The 14,810-nt window shown below is 40.0% G+C and overlaps 1 protein-coding gene across 1 annotated transcript in view; it reads left to right on the top strand.

Moving 5' to 3' along the window:
- LOC135473083 (CST complex subunit CTC1-like) overlaps positions 1 to 12,022 on the top strand; it is a 34,493-nt gene extending 22,471 nt beyond the window's left edge. The window contains exons 15-24 of the mRNA XM_064752893.1: positions 844 to 988; positions 1,223 to 1,411; positions 3,985 to 5,289; positions 5,922 to 6,022; positions 6,716 to 6,849; positions 8,601 to 8,859; positions 9,186 to 9,434; positions 10,042 to 10,183; positions 10,923 to 11,082; positions 11,826 to 12,022. Coding sequence (XP_064608963.1) covers positions 844 to 988; positions 1,223 to 1,411; positions 3,985 to 5,289; positions 5,922 to 6,022; positions 6,716 to 6,849; positions 8,601 to 8,859; positions 9,186 to 9,434; positions 10,042 to 10,183; positions 10,923 to 11,082; positions 11,826 to 11,968 — 2,827 coding nt within the window. The 3' untranslated portion in view covers positions 11,969 to 12,022. The remainder of the gene's footprint in view (positions 1 to 843; positions 989 to 1,222; positions 1,412 to 3,984; positions 5,290 to 5,921; positions 6,023 to 6,715; positions 6,850 to 8,600; positions 8,860 to 9,185; positions 9,435 to 10,041; positions 10,184 to 10,922; positions 11,083 to 11,825) is intronic.
- Positions 12,023 to 14,810: the final 2,788 nt, after the last annotated feature.

The raw sequence follows: 14,810 nt of genomic DNA, 5'->3' as shown, positions 1-14,810 counted from the left end.
ACACCTTGTATGATGTTTGGTGACCTGTGTGTTGACAGAAGTGTTGCTAGCCCTTGTGTGCTTCTTGGCCTGTCTCCTCTCCCATCTTACTGTAGAGAGCCACACCTTATATGATGTTTGGTGACCTGTGTGTTGACAGAAGTGTTGTCAGCCCTCATGTGCTCCTTGGCCTGTCTCCTCTCCTCTCTTACTGTAGAGAGCCACACCTTGTATGATGTTTGGTGACCTGTGTGTTGACAGAAGTGTTGTCAGCCCTCATGTGCTCCTGACCTGTCTCCTCTCCTCTCTTACTGTAGAGAGCCACACCTTATATGATGTTTGGTGACCTGTGTGTTGACAGAAGTGTTGTCAGCCCTCATGTGCTCCTTGGCCTGTCTCCTCTCCTCTCTTACTGTAGAGAGCCACACCTTGTATGATGTTTGGTGACCTGTGTGTTGACAGAAGTGTTGTCAGCCCTCATGTGCTCCTTGGCCTGTCTCCTCTCCTCTCTTACTGTAGAGAGCCACACCTTGTATGATGTTTGGTGACCTGTGTGTTGACAGAAGTGTTGTCAGCCCTCATGTGCTCCTGACCTGCCTCCTCTCCTCTCTTACTGTAGAGAGCCACACCTTATATGATGTTTGGTGACCTGTGTGTTGACAGAAGTGTTGTCAGCCCTCATGTGCTCCTTGGCCTGTCTCCTCTCCCCTCTCACTGTGGACAGCCACACCTTATATGATGTTTGGTGACCTGTGTGTTGACAGAGATCTTGCTAGTCCTCGTGTGCTCCTGACCTGTCTCCTCTCCCCTCTTACTGAAGAGAGCCACACCTTTTATGATATTACACGATCTTTGTGTTGACAGAAGTGTTGCCAGTCCTCGTGTGCTCCTGACCTGTCTCCTCACCCCAAAGACAGAGCCCACTGGTCCAGCCAGCCCATGGGTAGGAGCCAGGAGCCCTTTAGAGCAGTTCCTCCCAAGGGATCATACCTGTGCTCTATTCACACAGGTTAGTAACCATTTTGGGATTAATTTTAGAAAGCTGTGTCGCCAAAAAAATTACGTATACATTGCATTTATTTTTGTTATTTTAATACATTGATGTGTAATTTGAAATTAGCACCATGCTTCTCCTACAGTGCCACTCTCTAGTGTATCTCCTGAAATATTAAACTAATAACCTTAATTGGTTTACAGAATTGGTTTTTTGTGGAAATGGATGAAGAGAATATTTATTTGACAGAATGACAGGAATATACCAAGAGTCCTCACACTGGGAGATCTACATGAGCAGTTGTCCAGTATGGACACGGCAATCCAGCGTCTTAGGGAGTGTTGTGGTCATCTACAGTTGTCCAGGGAACAACTGAAGGGGAGACTTTATTGGGGTTATGATCAGCAGCTGGATGTCACACAAGAAACAAATAACCAGGTACATGTACTCTTGTGTAATTAGTTATACAACAGTCTTTGTCTCTTCATATATAATTCCCGTTATCCCTAACATGTCTCTTTAATATCTGTGTTCAGTCGTAGAAGAGAAAATAGGATTTCTGGTCTGTGTTAGTGAGGTCTTCATGAACATGTAAGCAAATTAAGGATGACCTAAGTAACAAATTCTGGACTAGACTTTGATTTATTGATATTTTTTTTTGATTGGTGATTAATACCATGCTCCAGAGTTTTTCTCTTGAACAATGTTGGCCAGTTTAATGTGCAGTGCTGGTTGTCAATTAACCATGGATTTTTGATGAGTAACTAACAAACTTTCCTGTGTGTGGCACATGTCAAACTGGAAGAAGGCAAACCTCGAGCAAACATTCTGGCGTGTGACACATGTCAAACTGGAAGAAGGCAAACCTCGAGCAAACTTTCCTGGCGTGTGACACATGTCAAGCTGGAAGAAGGCAAATCTCGAGCAAACTTTCCGGCTTGTGACACATGTCAAGTTGGATGAAGGCAAACCTTGAGCAGACTTTCCAGTGTGTATCACATGTCAGACTGGAAGAAGGCAAGTCTATAGCAAACTTTCTGGCGTGTGACATGTCAAGCTGGATGAAGGCAAACCTTGAGCAAACTTTCCAGTGTGTGACACATGTCAAGCTTGAAGAAGGCAAACCTTGAGCAAACTTTCCGGCGTGTGACACATGTCAAGCTGGAAGAAGGCAAACCTCGAGCAAACTTTCCGGCGTGTGACACATGTCAGACTGGAAGAAGGCAAGTCTGTAGCAAACTTTCCGGCGTGTGACACATGTCAAGCTGGAAGAAGGCAAACCTTGAGCAAAATTTCCAGTGTGTGGCACATGTCAAGCTAGAGAAAGGGAAACTTTGAGGCGTGTGTCACGTTTCAAGCTGGAGGAAGGTAAACCTCAAGCAAACTTTCCAGCATGTGACACGTGTCATACTGGAAGAAGGCAAGTCTGTAGCAAACTTTCCGGCGTGTGACACATGTCAAGCTGGAAGAAGGCAAACCTTGAGCAAACTTTCCAGTGTGTGACACATGTCAAACTGGAAGAAGGCAAACCTCTAGCAAACTCCATGTAAGCCCATACTAGAGAGAGCCAATAGACCACTTTGTGGCAGAAAGGCCCCCAACCAAGATGGAAACCTTGAAAACTTCTTCTCTGAGAGTGTGTAGTATTCTTTGACGTGGGGATACATTTATTTACTAATGTGAATGTCTATAGGACCTGGTATTGTAAGGGATCGGCCCTAGTGCAAGAAACTGTGCACCTCAGTCGAAAGTGACTTTAGCCGTGAGTGACAGCTGCTGACACACTTGTGAGGCTACTTCTTTTTCAGTTCTGTTTTATTCCTGTTATATGGCAAACATGCCACTTATAAAGCACCAAACATACACTGAAGCAATGTATAGGTCATAAAATCAAAAAATGGTAGACTGCTTCAGTCGCGCTGAAGTATCTTTTTTACATCAGACACTGTAGAGTGGGAAAAAAATCACTGCACTACAAATGTAACTTTCTGGAAACTGTTGAGTATGCAGTTATGCACCAATCAGTAGCAAGTATATAGCATTTATGGCAAATGTTCAGCCTTATACTTCTGCTACAGGCATGCATACATGTAATATGTTAATGTTAATGATAGCTAGAGGACCACGTGCTCTCAACCAGGATTTGCGTATGATTTCACTATAGTTGCCACACATCATATGATACCATAACTTAACCAGTTATCCATTCTAATTCATGATAACACTTGTTTAATGCAAAACATCCTTTATCTTTTCTCACACAAAAAGTATGTTGCCAAAGAAAAAAAGGACAACAATGATTCAAACTCTTTCTAAAATGCAACCTGTTCTTCATAGTGATTTCGTCAGTTCATTGTACTATGAAGGATGCCTGACATAATATGGCTGAAATATGAATTTTAAACTTACCAAAGTATAACTTTAAAATTCATATTTCAGCCATATTATGTCAGGCATCAGTATAATAGTGGGAAGGTCTGCCAGCAACCTGCGGATGGTCGTGGGTTTCCCCCGGGCTGTGCCCGGTTTCCACCCACCATAATGCTGACCGCCGTCGTATAAGTGAAATATTCTTGAGTACGGCGTAAAACACCAATCAAAAAAAAAAAAATACCAAAGATAAGAAAACTAAATACATTATAAAGTGTATTTTTTACATATGAAGACTAGTTTTAACCAGAACAAAACTGTTTTGATCGTGTGTGCATTTTTGGTGGCTAGTTAATAAGCAGCATCTTTTTTATGGTCATATAACTTATTTGGGTGATTGGAACAAATTTTATACTTCTGATTTGGAAATTTACAGAACTGTTCTGTTGTTTTGAAATTTGGGCTATTTTATTGTACCTCTCTGGGGCTGATTCTCCACCTTATCGTACCAGATCCTTTACATTTGTTCAGATAAGGATTTTGTTCTCGTAATATCATTTGAATATTTAGTAAGCAAATAGGAAAATTATAGATTTTAATTTGTACTAGAGATACAGGTGTGTGAACTTTTTATCTTGTAGGTACTGGTGGGAGTTCTCAAGCCCTCCTGCAAGACTGGACAGTTACAGCTTGTGGACAACACCGGAGCCATTGATGTTGTTGTTGCACCTCATCCAGAAAACTCACAAACACATACCTGTGATAATCAAGACTGTAATCATAGTGACCAAAATCTGAGCAGAGGCTCCAGCTGTCCATTTATACAAACCTCTGATTGTGGAAATCTTGTTCGTGTTGATAGATATTGTGTTGTCACAGAACGCTTCATGACAGCTAATTTCCCGAGCACCAAACATATAGGAGATCCGCAGTATGTTAAACAGTCGAGGATCCAGCCATATTTGATGTTTTCTATGCAAGATGTGCATGTCATGCAAAGTGCAAAATCACACGGGTCTGAAAATCAATCTTCCTCGGGTTCTTACGCTGTTTATGAGTGTGATAAACACAAATATCCCAGAGGTAACTTGTACAGCAATGCATGTAATAACCAGTGCAACAAGAGTAGCAAAGATAGCAAAAGTAGCAGGTGTAACGGTAGCAACCAATGCAACAATGATAACAGTCAATGCTACACATGTCTGGATACTTCAGCGGAGCAGTATCATAGAAGTAAACATGACAGCTGCATGGGCTTTGGACAGAGTGAGAAGAAAGACATGGTGGTTAACAAAAACAGCAATAACAGTAGTTGTCATAAACAGTGTTTGTATCTGAGTGCAGGAGCCGAGAGGAATGTTTGCAACGGTCACGCTAATCTGCAAAATGATTTTGTTCGTAAAACATTTTTCCTGGCGCAAAAAGAATCATTAATGATGGACAGTCATGTGGCCAGACAACCAAGGTTACGATTCTGTGCATTGGGAAATTTTGTGACTTTAAGTGAAACAGCCCCATGTGAATGTGCCAATGAGAAGTGTTTGAGGTCAAGCTGTTGTGGCCAGAATATGGCTGGTCACAGTATGGACTCTGGAGCACACTCCCTGACCACCAACCCAGTCATTCACTCTGATGCCTGTCATCTGAATTCTGGCAAAGAACACACTTCTGAAGTTCCCGTGGAAGACAATAATGTACTATTGGTTTTCCAAGGAGAAACAGTGTCAAATTACCATGTGTTGCATACAGGTCATTTTTATCAACTTTCTGTTCCAAAATGTGATGAAATGCAACTCCAACCGAAGTACATATCCTCAACAGTGAAGACAGCTGTGGAGAAATTTAAGGCTACCCAGTGTATAATGCTGCCGTCTAGTGTCAGACTTCAGCGTTTACATGTGAGGATATCGCAGAGTTCTGAAGAACATACCAGTTCTGCCAAGCAGGTGTGTATTGCACTTCTTTCTGATGTACATGTATGTGACTTTGGTTTGTCTCACCAGTACCGTTGTTGTGAGTTCAAGTACAGCTCATGCAGGCTTCCTCTCTGGTCGTTCATGGGAAGGTGTTCTATGGAGATGCGTTTCCCTCAGGTTCCGCCTGGTTTGATTTCCATCATCAACCAACCTCTATCATGTAACTGAAATATTCTTAAGTATGGCATAAACACTGATCAGATAAATAAATAAATAAAGTACTTGTTTGGATGCAAATTTACAGTTGAAAATCAGCGTTTCATGATCACGTGGGGAACCATTTTCATAACGGTTGTGTACCTTCCTTTAAAAAGTGCTTTTTTTTTATAAATGGCTTGACAATCCTTTTACTATTTTTGGGCTGGTTTGAATGTTGAGCTATGTGATGCAGACTTCAAGTTACCCATTGTTGGAATTTAGATTGTGGTATCCCATGGCATCATATGGTAACCGTGTAAAATGTCTTCACATATATATTTCTAGGTACACCAGGCATTGAGGATCCCATTCCTGTTTCCCTTAATCTTCAGGTGAATATGTTCAGTCGTCCTCAGTTTATTTACATGTCTGATCTGTATTCATTTTCACTCCTGCTTTTCCAGATACAAGGGGGTTATATGGAAGTATCAGTGGCCACCTGGGAGAAGTATCGTGCAGGCATGCAAGAGAAATGTTGTACAATAGAACAGGTGCTCTCAGAAAGGTAGGTCATGCATGAAATGTGTAACCTGCATTACAGATCTTGTGTTAGAAGTCATTGTGATTCTTTAAACCAAATATTACAAATTTCTGTGCTGAAAGCGTGCCATGTTATCTTCTTCAGTGAATATAGAAATAAAATTAATGTACAAGTTTCTTGTCCAGGCCAAGGTTTGAACCCACAGGATGTTTCCCAGTGATAGAAAGGCAAGCAGTATGAATAATCACTCTAAGAATAAAGTCAGGTACCAATATGTTTGATGTATAGAAATCATGAAGTAAAAGAACTGCAAGAATATTAATTTATGAACTCATTGTTTCTCTGATGTTGCAAAAAAGAAATGTGCCATCTTTCATAATCTTTCTATGAATTATGTAGTGGTTGTGTCTAGTTAAGTAACTTTTGAGGAATATTGCAGATGAGTTAATCTCTTAACAGCTCTCATTATATTAATTGATATTGCATATAAAGAATATCTCTGTGAGTTATCTGGATAATATATTTCAGCTAGTTAATAATGCTGGTGCTGTCAGAATACATACATGTATAGTGTTAAACCAGCAGACAAGGATTATCTCACAAAATGATGTGTAAATTTGCCGAGTGGAAAACCAGTAGTTACAGGTATAAAATACTTTGAATGACCTTATTGTATATATACAGTTACAAGGACCTCTGTGTTACGTGTGTTGTCAGATGTCTGTTGATACTGGTCAGTGTGACAGGTGTGATATCGTCACGGACTCACCTGGATCCAGAGCTCCCCTCCAGTAGAAGGCAGGGGCCCGTCACCCCAGGGGAAAGAGAGGAGCAGCTTAATACTCACCTAGGTATGTAGATATATTTCCTGCATTAGTTTCCTATCTGATTTTTATACGCTCAATGTTATATTCCCATGTGTGGTATTATGGTAGCCTACTGCGATTTGGTCCAGTTGTCTCGCATGTTGTGCAGTTTGACTTTTTGGTAGAAATACAAAGAGGTGACAATGTATTACACCTTTCCACAGTTGCCTATGATTCACCAATTATCAAATTGCATAGTTTCCTGTATCTATTATATAAACGGAAGAAATTTGTTCAAGCATGAGTTGAATTCCCCTTTTATTGTAATGGAAATGAACAGTGGGCTGTTTCATTATATATTTTATTGGTAAAATGATAAGTCATGAATTTGTCAACCTGAGAAAAGTAATATTGACCGAGGGTATTTGTGTTTTTCAAGTCTTTGAATCGACTGATAGAGTCAACAGTTGTTTTATTGTAATAGCAAAAACCAGAAAAACAATTTAGACTGAAGCTGGACGTCAGTTTATTAACATGGAAAGTTTTGACAGCTGCGTAGTATTTACCTCTTTGTAAGTCTTAGTGTGTTTGTTTGTCGTCATATCCTACATGACGTAACGGCCGTACATTAGAAGGCCTTTCAACAAATGGTCGTGGATTTTCCTCCGGCTCTGCCCGTTTTCCTCCCACCATAATGCTGTTCGCCGTCTTATAAGTGAAATATTTTTGAGTACGGAGTAAAACGCCAATCAAATAAATAAATATAGGCTATGACATAACACTCCTAGGCGCTTTTGTCCCTGAGGCAAGACACATCTTTCTGCAAATAGAATTTCAGCATCATAGAGCATCGACAAACATCATAGAATATACACTGAATTTGGTTAGCTACTCAGAATGCCTCTAAATGCCTCAATTCTAATATGTTCCTTTTGTTACATGTGAATTACATTAGTTTAAAAAAGAATACAAAAAATAATATAAGATCAGTTGTTTTGGAGCAGGAGTGGAAACAGAGGTGCCATTTTTTCTGATGCACTTACATGTCATAGTAACCCTATACCGGTGAATCAACTTTTAATCTGGAATTCTTATGAGGCTGTGGGGCACACCATGTTAGAGAGACCAGAAACATCACTGGCGCACTGTGCACATATGGACAACAGGCGAAAGCCTGCTCTCGCAATGTTGGAGGAAACTGCGTTCTTGGGTTCTTGGTTAAAATTGATAACATGGTGACATTCTCAATTTTCTTTATGTTCATTATAGTTTTGCTTACTTTTTTGGATGTGGTATCTTGGTTTAGCAACTTTTCAAAGATAAAAAATCACACTTTATGTAGTGTTTTGTAACTATTGGACACTGATAATGCCATTACTGGATTAGGTATACTGGACTCCAGGCAGTCACATGACAATGTATGTACATGTGTATATATGTTCTGTGTAAATGAACACATTCCTGGCTCTAGTGGCTTTACTCTCAGAAATCACTCGTTGGATCCCTTCCGCTAAATGGACCCATGATCGGGATGGAATAGCACTGAACATACTGATAAGCACGCAGCAACATAACGTGTGGTATAATACGTATGTGTGGGGGACATGACTTATGTTCATTTCTTCAATCTGGATATACAATGTATGTCAAATAATAAGACACCAAACCATGTACATGATCAAATGTATCATATCAGATTCTAGTCATATTCCTTAATTAATAGTGTTAATAATTCTTGGTAATGTGTGAATTATGGGGGTAAAATATATAAAAGTCATACGCTTTTGTATTTGCAGGAATTTCCACCTTGGAGAACAAATGTATCCAGCTGGAAGTGACTGACAAAGGGGGACTTCACTCCTTGACAGTCTACATGAACTTACACAAGAGTACTCTCCCCTTGGGCCTCATTCCTGGCGTAATGGTGAAATTTGCACGTTTAGAGAGGCGTGTTTCTAGGAAGGGATCCGTGTACTGTCAGTATATTGCTGTGTCAACTGTCAAGGTGTTACAGACTGGAGGAGGAGCTGACGGAGTTACTCCCCCTGATTCTGGGTATAATTTAATCATTTCTTTTCAAAAACAATCAGTAGTTTCAGTTAAGAAGGGTTTTTGCTGATCTGTAATAATTAATGTAATAAACCTTTGCTGTAGGGCACAAGGCACAGTCCATCTATCTGCTTCATCTGGAAAGGTGTCCCTGTCCAGATTATAGATTTATACAGACCCATATGTGAGGGTTATACTCATAGTCAACTTATTGTGGACTAGAAGGTTTAAGAAAAGAATGGAAGTTATTGATAGCATTAAACATTAGTGGTGAGCCCTTTAAACAAGCAAATCGTTTTTGCTATAAGTATGATCTTTTTTACATTTTGCAGGAATCGATGTAAGCCCTTTAAACAGCCAGAACAAATGGATTTGTCAACTTACCAACCACATTTCCTAGGTGATTTGTGGAATTCTGGGAGTTCTGCTGCTTCCCCTTTCTACAGTGTATGTGATGTGTTACAAGTTCTGCGCCTCTCACTGAAGTCCGTCTGTGACGGGTGTGGCCGGCAGTACCAGGGTGGTGCGTGTAACTCTGCTGGCTGTTCTGGGCAGGGCAGGCACTTCGTGGCCAGGGCAAGGTAATTTCCTTGTAGACATTTGTGGGGGATATGTTCCAAGTTAATCAGTATGCCACATCAGTATATATACCTGAAATAAATGTATATTAAATCATACCTTGGAGCCCTTAAAAAATTACATTGTTGGTCATGACCAAAATTAATGACTAAAAAATGGAATGGTTATTTTATTTGCTTTTTCATTGTGTAAGGATGGGAAGAGAATTGAAGGTCTTGACTTAAGTCAGTTTTGATATTATTTCAATGGCTTTTCAGCTCACCTCTACAATGTACAGGCATAGCTAATGTTATAACCCAAGAATTGGCATTGTCGTGCAATAACTGGCCTAGCAATGTTGAGGTAAATGTTAGGGGTGGTATCTTAAAAAGTAATGCATGTATTGAGCTCAGTTTTTCTTTGGTAGCCTTGCTACCAGATCTGAGTTGTAGTAGGCCAGTTCCAATGTACGTGCGCATGTACTTCTTGTGTCGCTCCTTCTAAATGCCGTGCTGAACATGTCAGGTATGATCATGTGCCATACAGTCTGAGTATTCTTGGTCTAAATATCCCGTAATATCTTTCATTATTTCATTCATTTATTCACCTGTCTGTGTTGCCCCTCCCCAGGCTCCTTGTAGATGATGGCTCTAGTACAGCTGTGGTGTCTTGCCAGGGGGACGTTGTCGCTCAGCTACTAGGTCTGTCCCCAAGTCAGCTAGATGTCGTTGATAACAAGATTGCCCAGTATGGAGAACTCTTCATCCAGCAGGTAAAATCTTCTTCAACTTTTCCTTCCTTCAGGGAAGGAGAGTACCAGGATAGTTCTGTCCTCAACCGGATATTACTGTTGCATATGTAAGATTTATTGTCTTTTGTACATATAAGATCAATTGTAACTTTTGCATTTTTATGGTTTGACTTTAGAGATAAAGCTTCACAGACTAGATTAATGATTTTCAGGATCATTTTAATGGCTTTTATGCCATTGTATCAGTCTAGACAGAAGAAGCTCCAGAAATGCTGCTGAATAGACACACCATGAAGACATACTTCAAGCACAGCACCAAGAAGGATGTATGATACAAGCTTCTTGGTAGACAGCTTTGCCTTTTATGTTGGTAAAACTTTTTTAAGACCATTACATTAACATTTTGTTGTTGTCATTTCTATAATCTAGAAATTCCCTTTCTAAGACGAGGATATTTGTTGTTGTCATTTCTATAATCTAGAAGTTCCCTTTCAAAGACGAGGATATTTGGTGTTGTCATTTCTATAATCTAGAAGTTCCCTTTCTAAGGCGAGGATATTTGGTGGTGTCATTTCTATAATCTAGAAGTTCCCTTTCTAAGGCGAGGATATTTGGTGTTGTCATTTCTATAATCTAGGCAGAGATAATGAGCCCACATCTCTTGGAGTTAAGTTGAGCACATTACCACTCTCCATGCTCCTTCTTTTTCTATTGTTTCAAGCTTCATTCATCTGAAGTGTTGTTTCTGTCTTCACTTCAGAGTGGACAGAAGCCCCATGAGGACGGTGATCACCCCCTCTCTCCCTTCTTCTCAGCTCTCAGTGATAGCACTGTCATCAAGCGACAGTGGAAGATGTACCTAAGCACCAGTAGATGCGACAACAACCCAGTGTCTAACATAGACAACATGGCATTAGAAGGTAAAGGGCAAAAATATAACATTAAAATGCAAAATCAGCTTTATTGGCTTATCCATTTTACGAAGGAAGCTACATGTTTATAATGTCAGAGTGTTCTGAAGGCTAATTAATGTTGATTGTTTATACCTCAGTCTAGAGGCAGGCTTATTTGTTTTTCATCTAGTTTCCTAGTAATTGTAGGAAGTGATGTTATGTAATCATGATCAGGCCCTACTGAAGTGTTTTCCTGTTTTCATAATTCTGGAATCAGTTAAGCTACATGTAGAAACATTAATAGAGTATTTAATACGACTTTAAAAAAAATGTGGAAGGTCTGTCAAAATCAAGGAAACCCATGACCATCTGCACCCAATAAACATCTTCTGAAAGGCCATTTTGAGCTGATTCAGAACACAGTTTTCATGATTTTTCTTTACAGCCAAAAAATGCAAATAAGGGTTGAGGTTCCATCATTTTTAGCCAGCTAAAGCATACCTAACCAAGTAGCACTACATCATTTCTTAATGTGGAAATTTAACAGTTAGATTCATGTCTTCTGGGTTGAGAACAAATATCTGTTACATTTATGCCCCTGTACGCTTCAGCCTGTTCAGTATATGACCCCAAAGGCCTACTGGTACAGTTGACAACAAACAACAAAAACCACATTTGGAATCTGAGTGAAATGGCCTTTGGAGAGTTAATTCAGAGATGGTTTACTCGTGTAATAATCCCTGATTTCTTTTCCATGTTCTTGTTTGCAGACTTCTCATTAAAGACATTGAACACAGGCAGTAAACAAGTGGAGACCAGGTGTCTGCCATTCCTACAGCTGAACTGTGTGGGCGTGGAAGCTGTGGATGTCACCGCCTTAGCTCTGCACCGCCTCAACAACATGGAGTCCTGAACACAGGCAGTACACAAGTGGAGACCAGGTGTCTGCAATTCCTACAGCTGAACTGTGTGGTTTGGAAGCCATGCACCTTAGTTCTGCACCACCTCAACAACAAGGAGTCCTGAACACAAGCAGTAAACAAGTAGAGACCAGGTGTCTGCCATTCCTACAACTGAACTGTGTGGTGTGGAAGCCATGCACCTTAGTTCTGCACCACCTCAACAACATGGAGTTGATTTTATCAGACCTTTTCTTATTGGAAATTCTTAAATTAGTGCTGTGACTTTTTAGCAGTGTTAAGTGGACATGACAATAACAGAATGAATCTTTTTTCCAATGTTTGAGGGGGGAATAAAAATGAAACCGAAAAATCATTTGATTTGTGGGAAATGTGGATTGCCCAGCAGTTATTTCTGCAAAATCATGGTGGATGAAGGTGGATTTTCAAAGTATTTTTTTCTCTCCATTTTTGGATATTTTAGTGTTGGCTTGTCTGTAACACACAAAATAAAACCAGTGTTGTCTTAGCAGTAAAGCTTATGTTAGTTTTCACTGAGCTTTGGTGACTGCTTAGAAGCACAAGTGTATATTGTCAGATTTTCTGCTAAGTCACCAATGATGTTTTCAGAATACTGCTGTTATTAGCTGAGCAGAACAATAGTTGTCATCAGTGATGTCGGGAGAAAATTGCTGTAGGGTTTTACAGATGATGTCATCAGCTCTGCAGAACAATGCTTCTCAGACATTGTAACCATTCTCGCATATTAACATGGACTGGCCATATTTCTTCAATATTTAACGGTCAAACCTACTTTACCAAACCTCCAGTGATTTGAGGGGGTGTGTTATATGGTGATCTCTCTTTGCACCATGTTGAAATGTTACATTCGACATGTCGGAGAGATCCAATTTTTCACGGAGGAAGAAACAGGTTGTTTGTAAAAGGCTTTGTGAAAGTTTCGTATGATAGTAATCAACTCCCCTAAATAGTCTACTAATATATTTTTTGTATACTCCACAGACAGTAGCATTTGTACAGACATAACATTCCTACTGAGTTTCACCGTTATCTCAATTCCATTAAAACAAATTTTATTAAAGTTATAACAGGGATACACCAAGCCAGCAGGGGTTTTATTCGTGCCCTTTCCATCTGTCATTTAATGCAAATATGTTGTAAATATCTCGTGAAATAAACTGCATGGTCCAGAAGTTAAGGTGTAAACTTTACCACTTGGCATGAGTTATTATATATATGCATTTCTCTAAAATGTTCCTTTAGCTTGTCAATAAAGTAATACGGTATAGTACCAGCCTATAGCTGCAAAACTCTTAACCAGCGTGTAGTTTGGACCAATCACTTTAACATGGTCAACAAAATACTTGAGTTTAGCCAATCAGTGATTCCTATACCAAGACTGCTGAACAGAGGAACTTCACAACCCTACATATTCCTGGAAATGGGAGTGGTGGAGCCTCTAGTCTGTTCCCTGGAAACAGGAAGATAACAAGTTTTGGATAATGATTTTCATGCCTTTCATCATTATAATCTTGACATACACGGATATGAATGATCACAATATAAAACCTGTACGCTGTAAATCTGATGACTGACGTATGCTTATTTGTATGTTCCATAAATAAAAGCTCATATAACAATGATCAAGACCTGTTACTTTTTTTTTTCATCACTTCTACGTGCTTATTATAATGAATTGCCCATGTATTCACAAATGTTGAATGAATGAATGCTTGGGGTTTAACGTCGTACTCAACAATTGCTCAGCCATATGACGACGAGGAATCACTGGTACACTGTGTCTTCTTGTGGCAGGGCCGCCAAAGTGCTGCCGCCACTGAAATGTCATACGAAAGACACCAAGCATGACACCACACCTTGTCACATTATACTGACACCGGGCCAACTGGTCCTGTTTCCTTGCTCTAACCTCTGTGCTCAGCGCCAAGCTAGGCGGCAACAAGTACGATTTTTAAAGGTTTCGGTTTGACCTGGCCCAGGTTTGCAGCTGTTAGCTGAGGACGAAATTATAACGGTATACTATGTCTTATACATTAAAAATCAGATTTACAGAAGGGTTGGCCTAATCACCCTTCCAACACCCAAGAATAACTGGTGTCTGACAAGTATGATACTTTATATGCTATCGTTAAAAGTTCACCTATACAGTGTACGCCATTGTTTACAGAGTAATATACACGATGGAGGACTAGCAATAGGACGTGTCTTGATTTTTATCACAGTCTGAACGTTCGATGTACAGAGTTATATAGGCGATGAAGTGCTGGGTAATTGAGGATCTCATCAACAGCTGGCCTACCTACTCAACACGTGCTCGGTGGGGCGGCGTCTGCCCTTCTCAAACCAAGCAGTAGGGGGAGATTCCTGGAGTTTACATGTCAGCCTGTCAGCCCTGATGAGACCTTCTGAGCAATTGCTCTTTAAAGTTCGCTCGTTTATTTTTAGATCTCTCCTGGCCCCTCTTTAACATTGCCCTGTTTCCTTCAGACATGGTTTTCGTGTGGCGGCGTGCTTGTTTAGATAAGCATTCATGAACGAACTAGTTTACTGTATAGCATGCGTGTTTTGTATGTGTAAATCTAGCTTTTCGTGAATCCGTTTGTTTGCGCAGTACCAGTATACATTAAATATGCACGCGCGAAGTTGATGAGTATTATTTCCGTGACATCTAACGATGTATCTTCTCGATGTAACACCAAAATTTTGTCTGTTTTTACTCATATGTATGGATTTCAATGTCACGATTAGTTTATCTTTAGTATGGCTACTCTGTCCAATAAACGGATTAAGGATTTAATTATTTATTTCATTAGT

The sequence above is a fragment of the Liolophura sinensis genome, chromosome 8 (assembly GCF_032854445.1).
Source record: "Liolophura sinensis isolate JHLJ2023 chromosome 8, CUHK_Ljap_v2, whole genome shotgun sequence".
NCBI classification, from domain to species: Eukaryota; Metazoa; Mollusca; class Polyplacophora; order Chitonida; family Chitonidae; genus Liolophura; species Liolophura sinensis.
The sequence above is the reverse complement of the archived record's forward strand: the minus strand, read 5'-3'. Positions and strand labels throughout refer to the sequence as shown.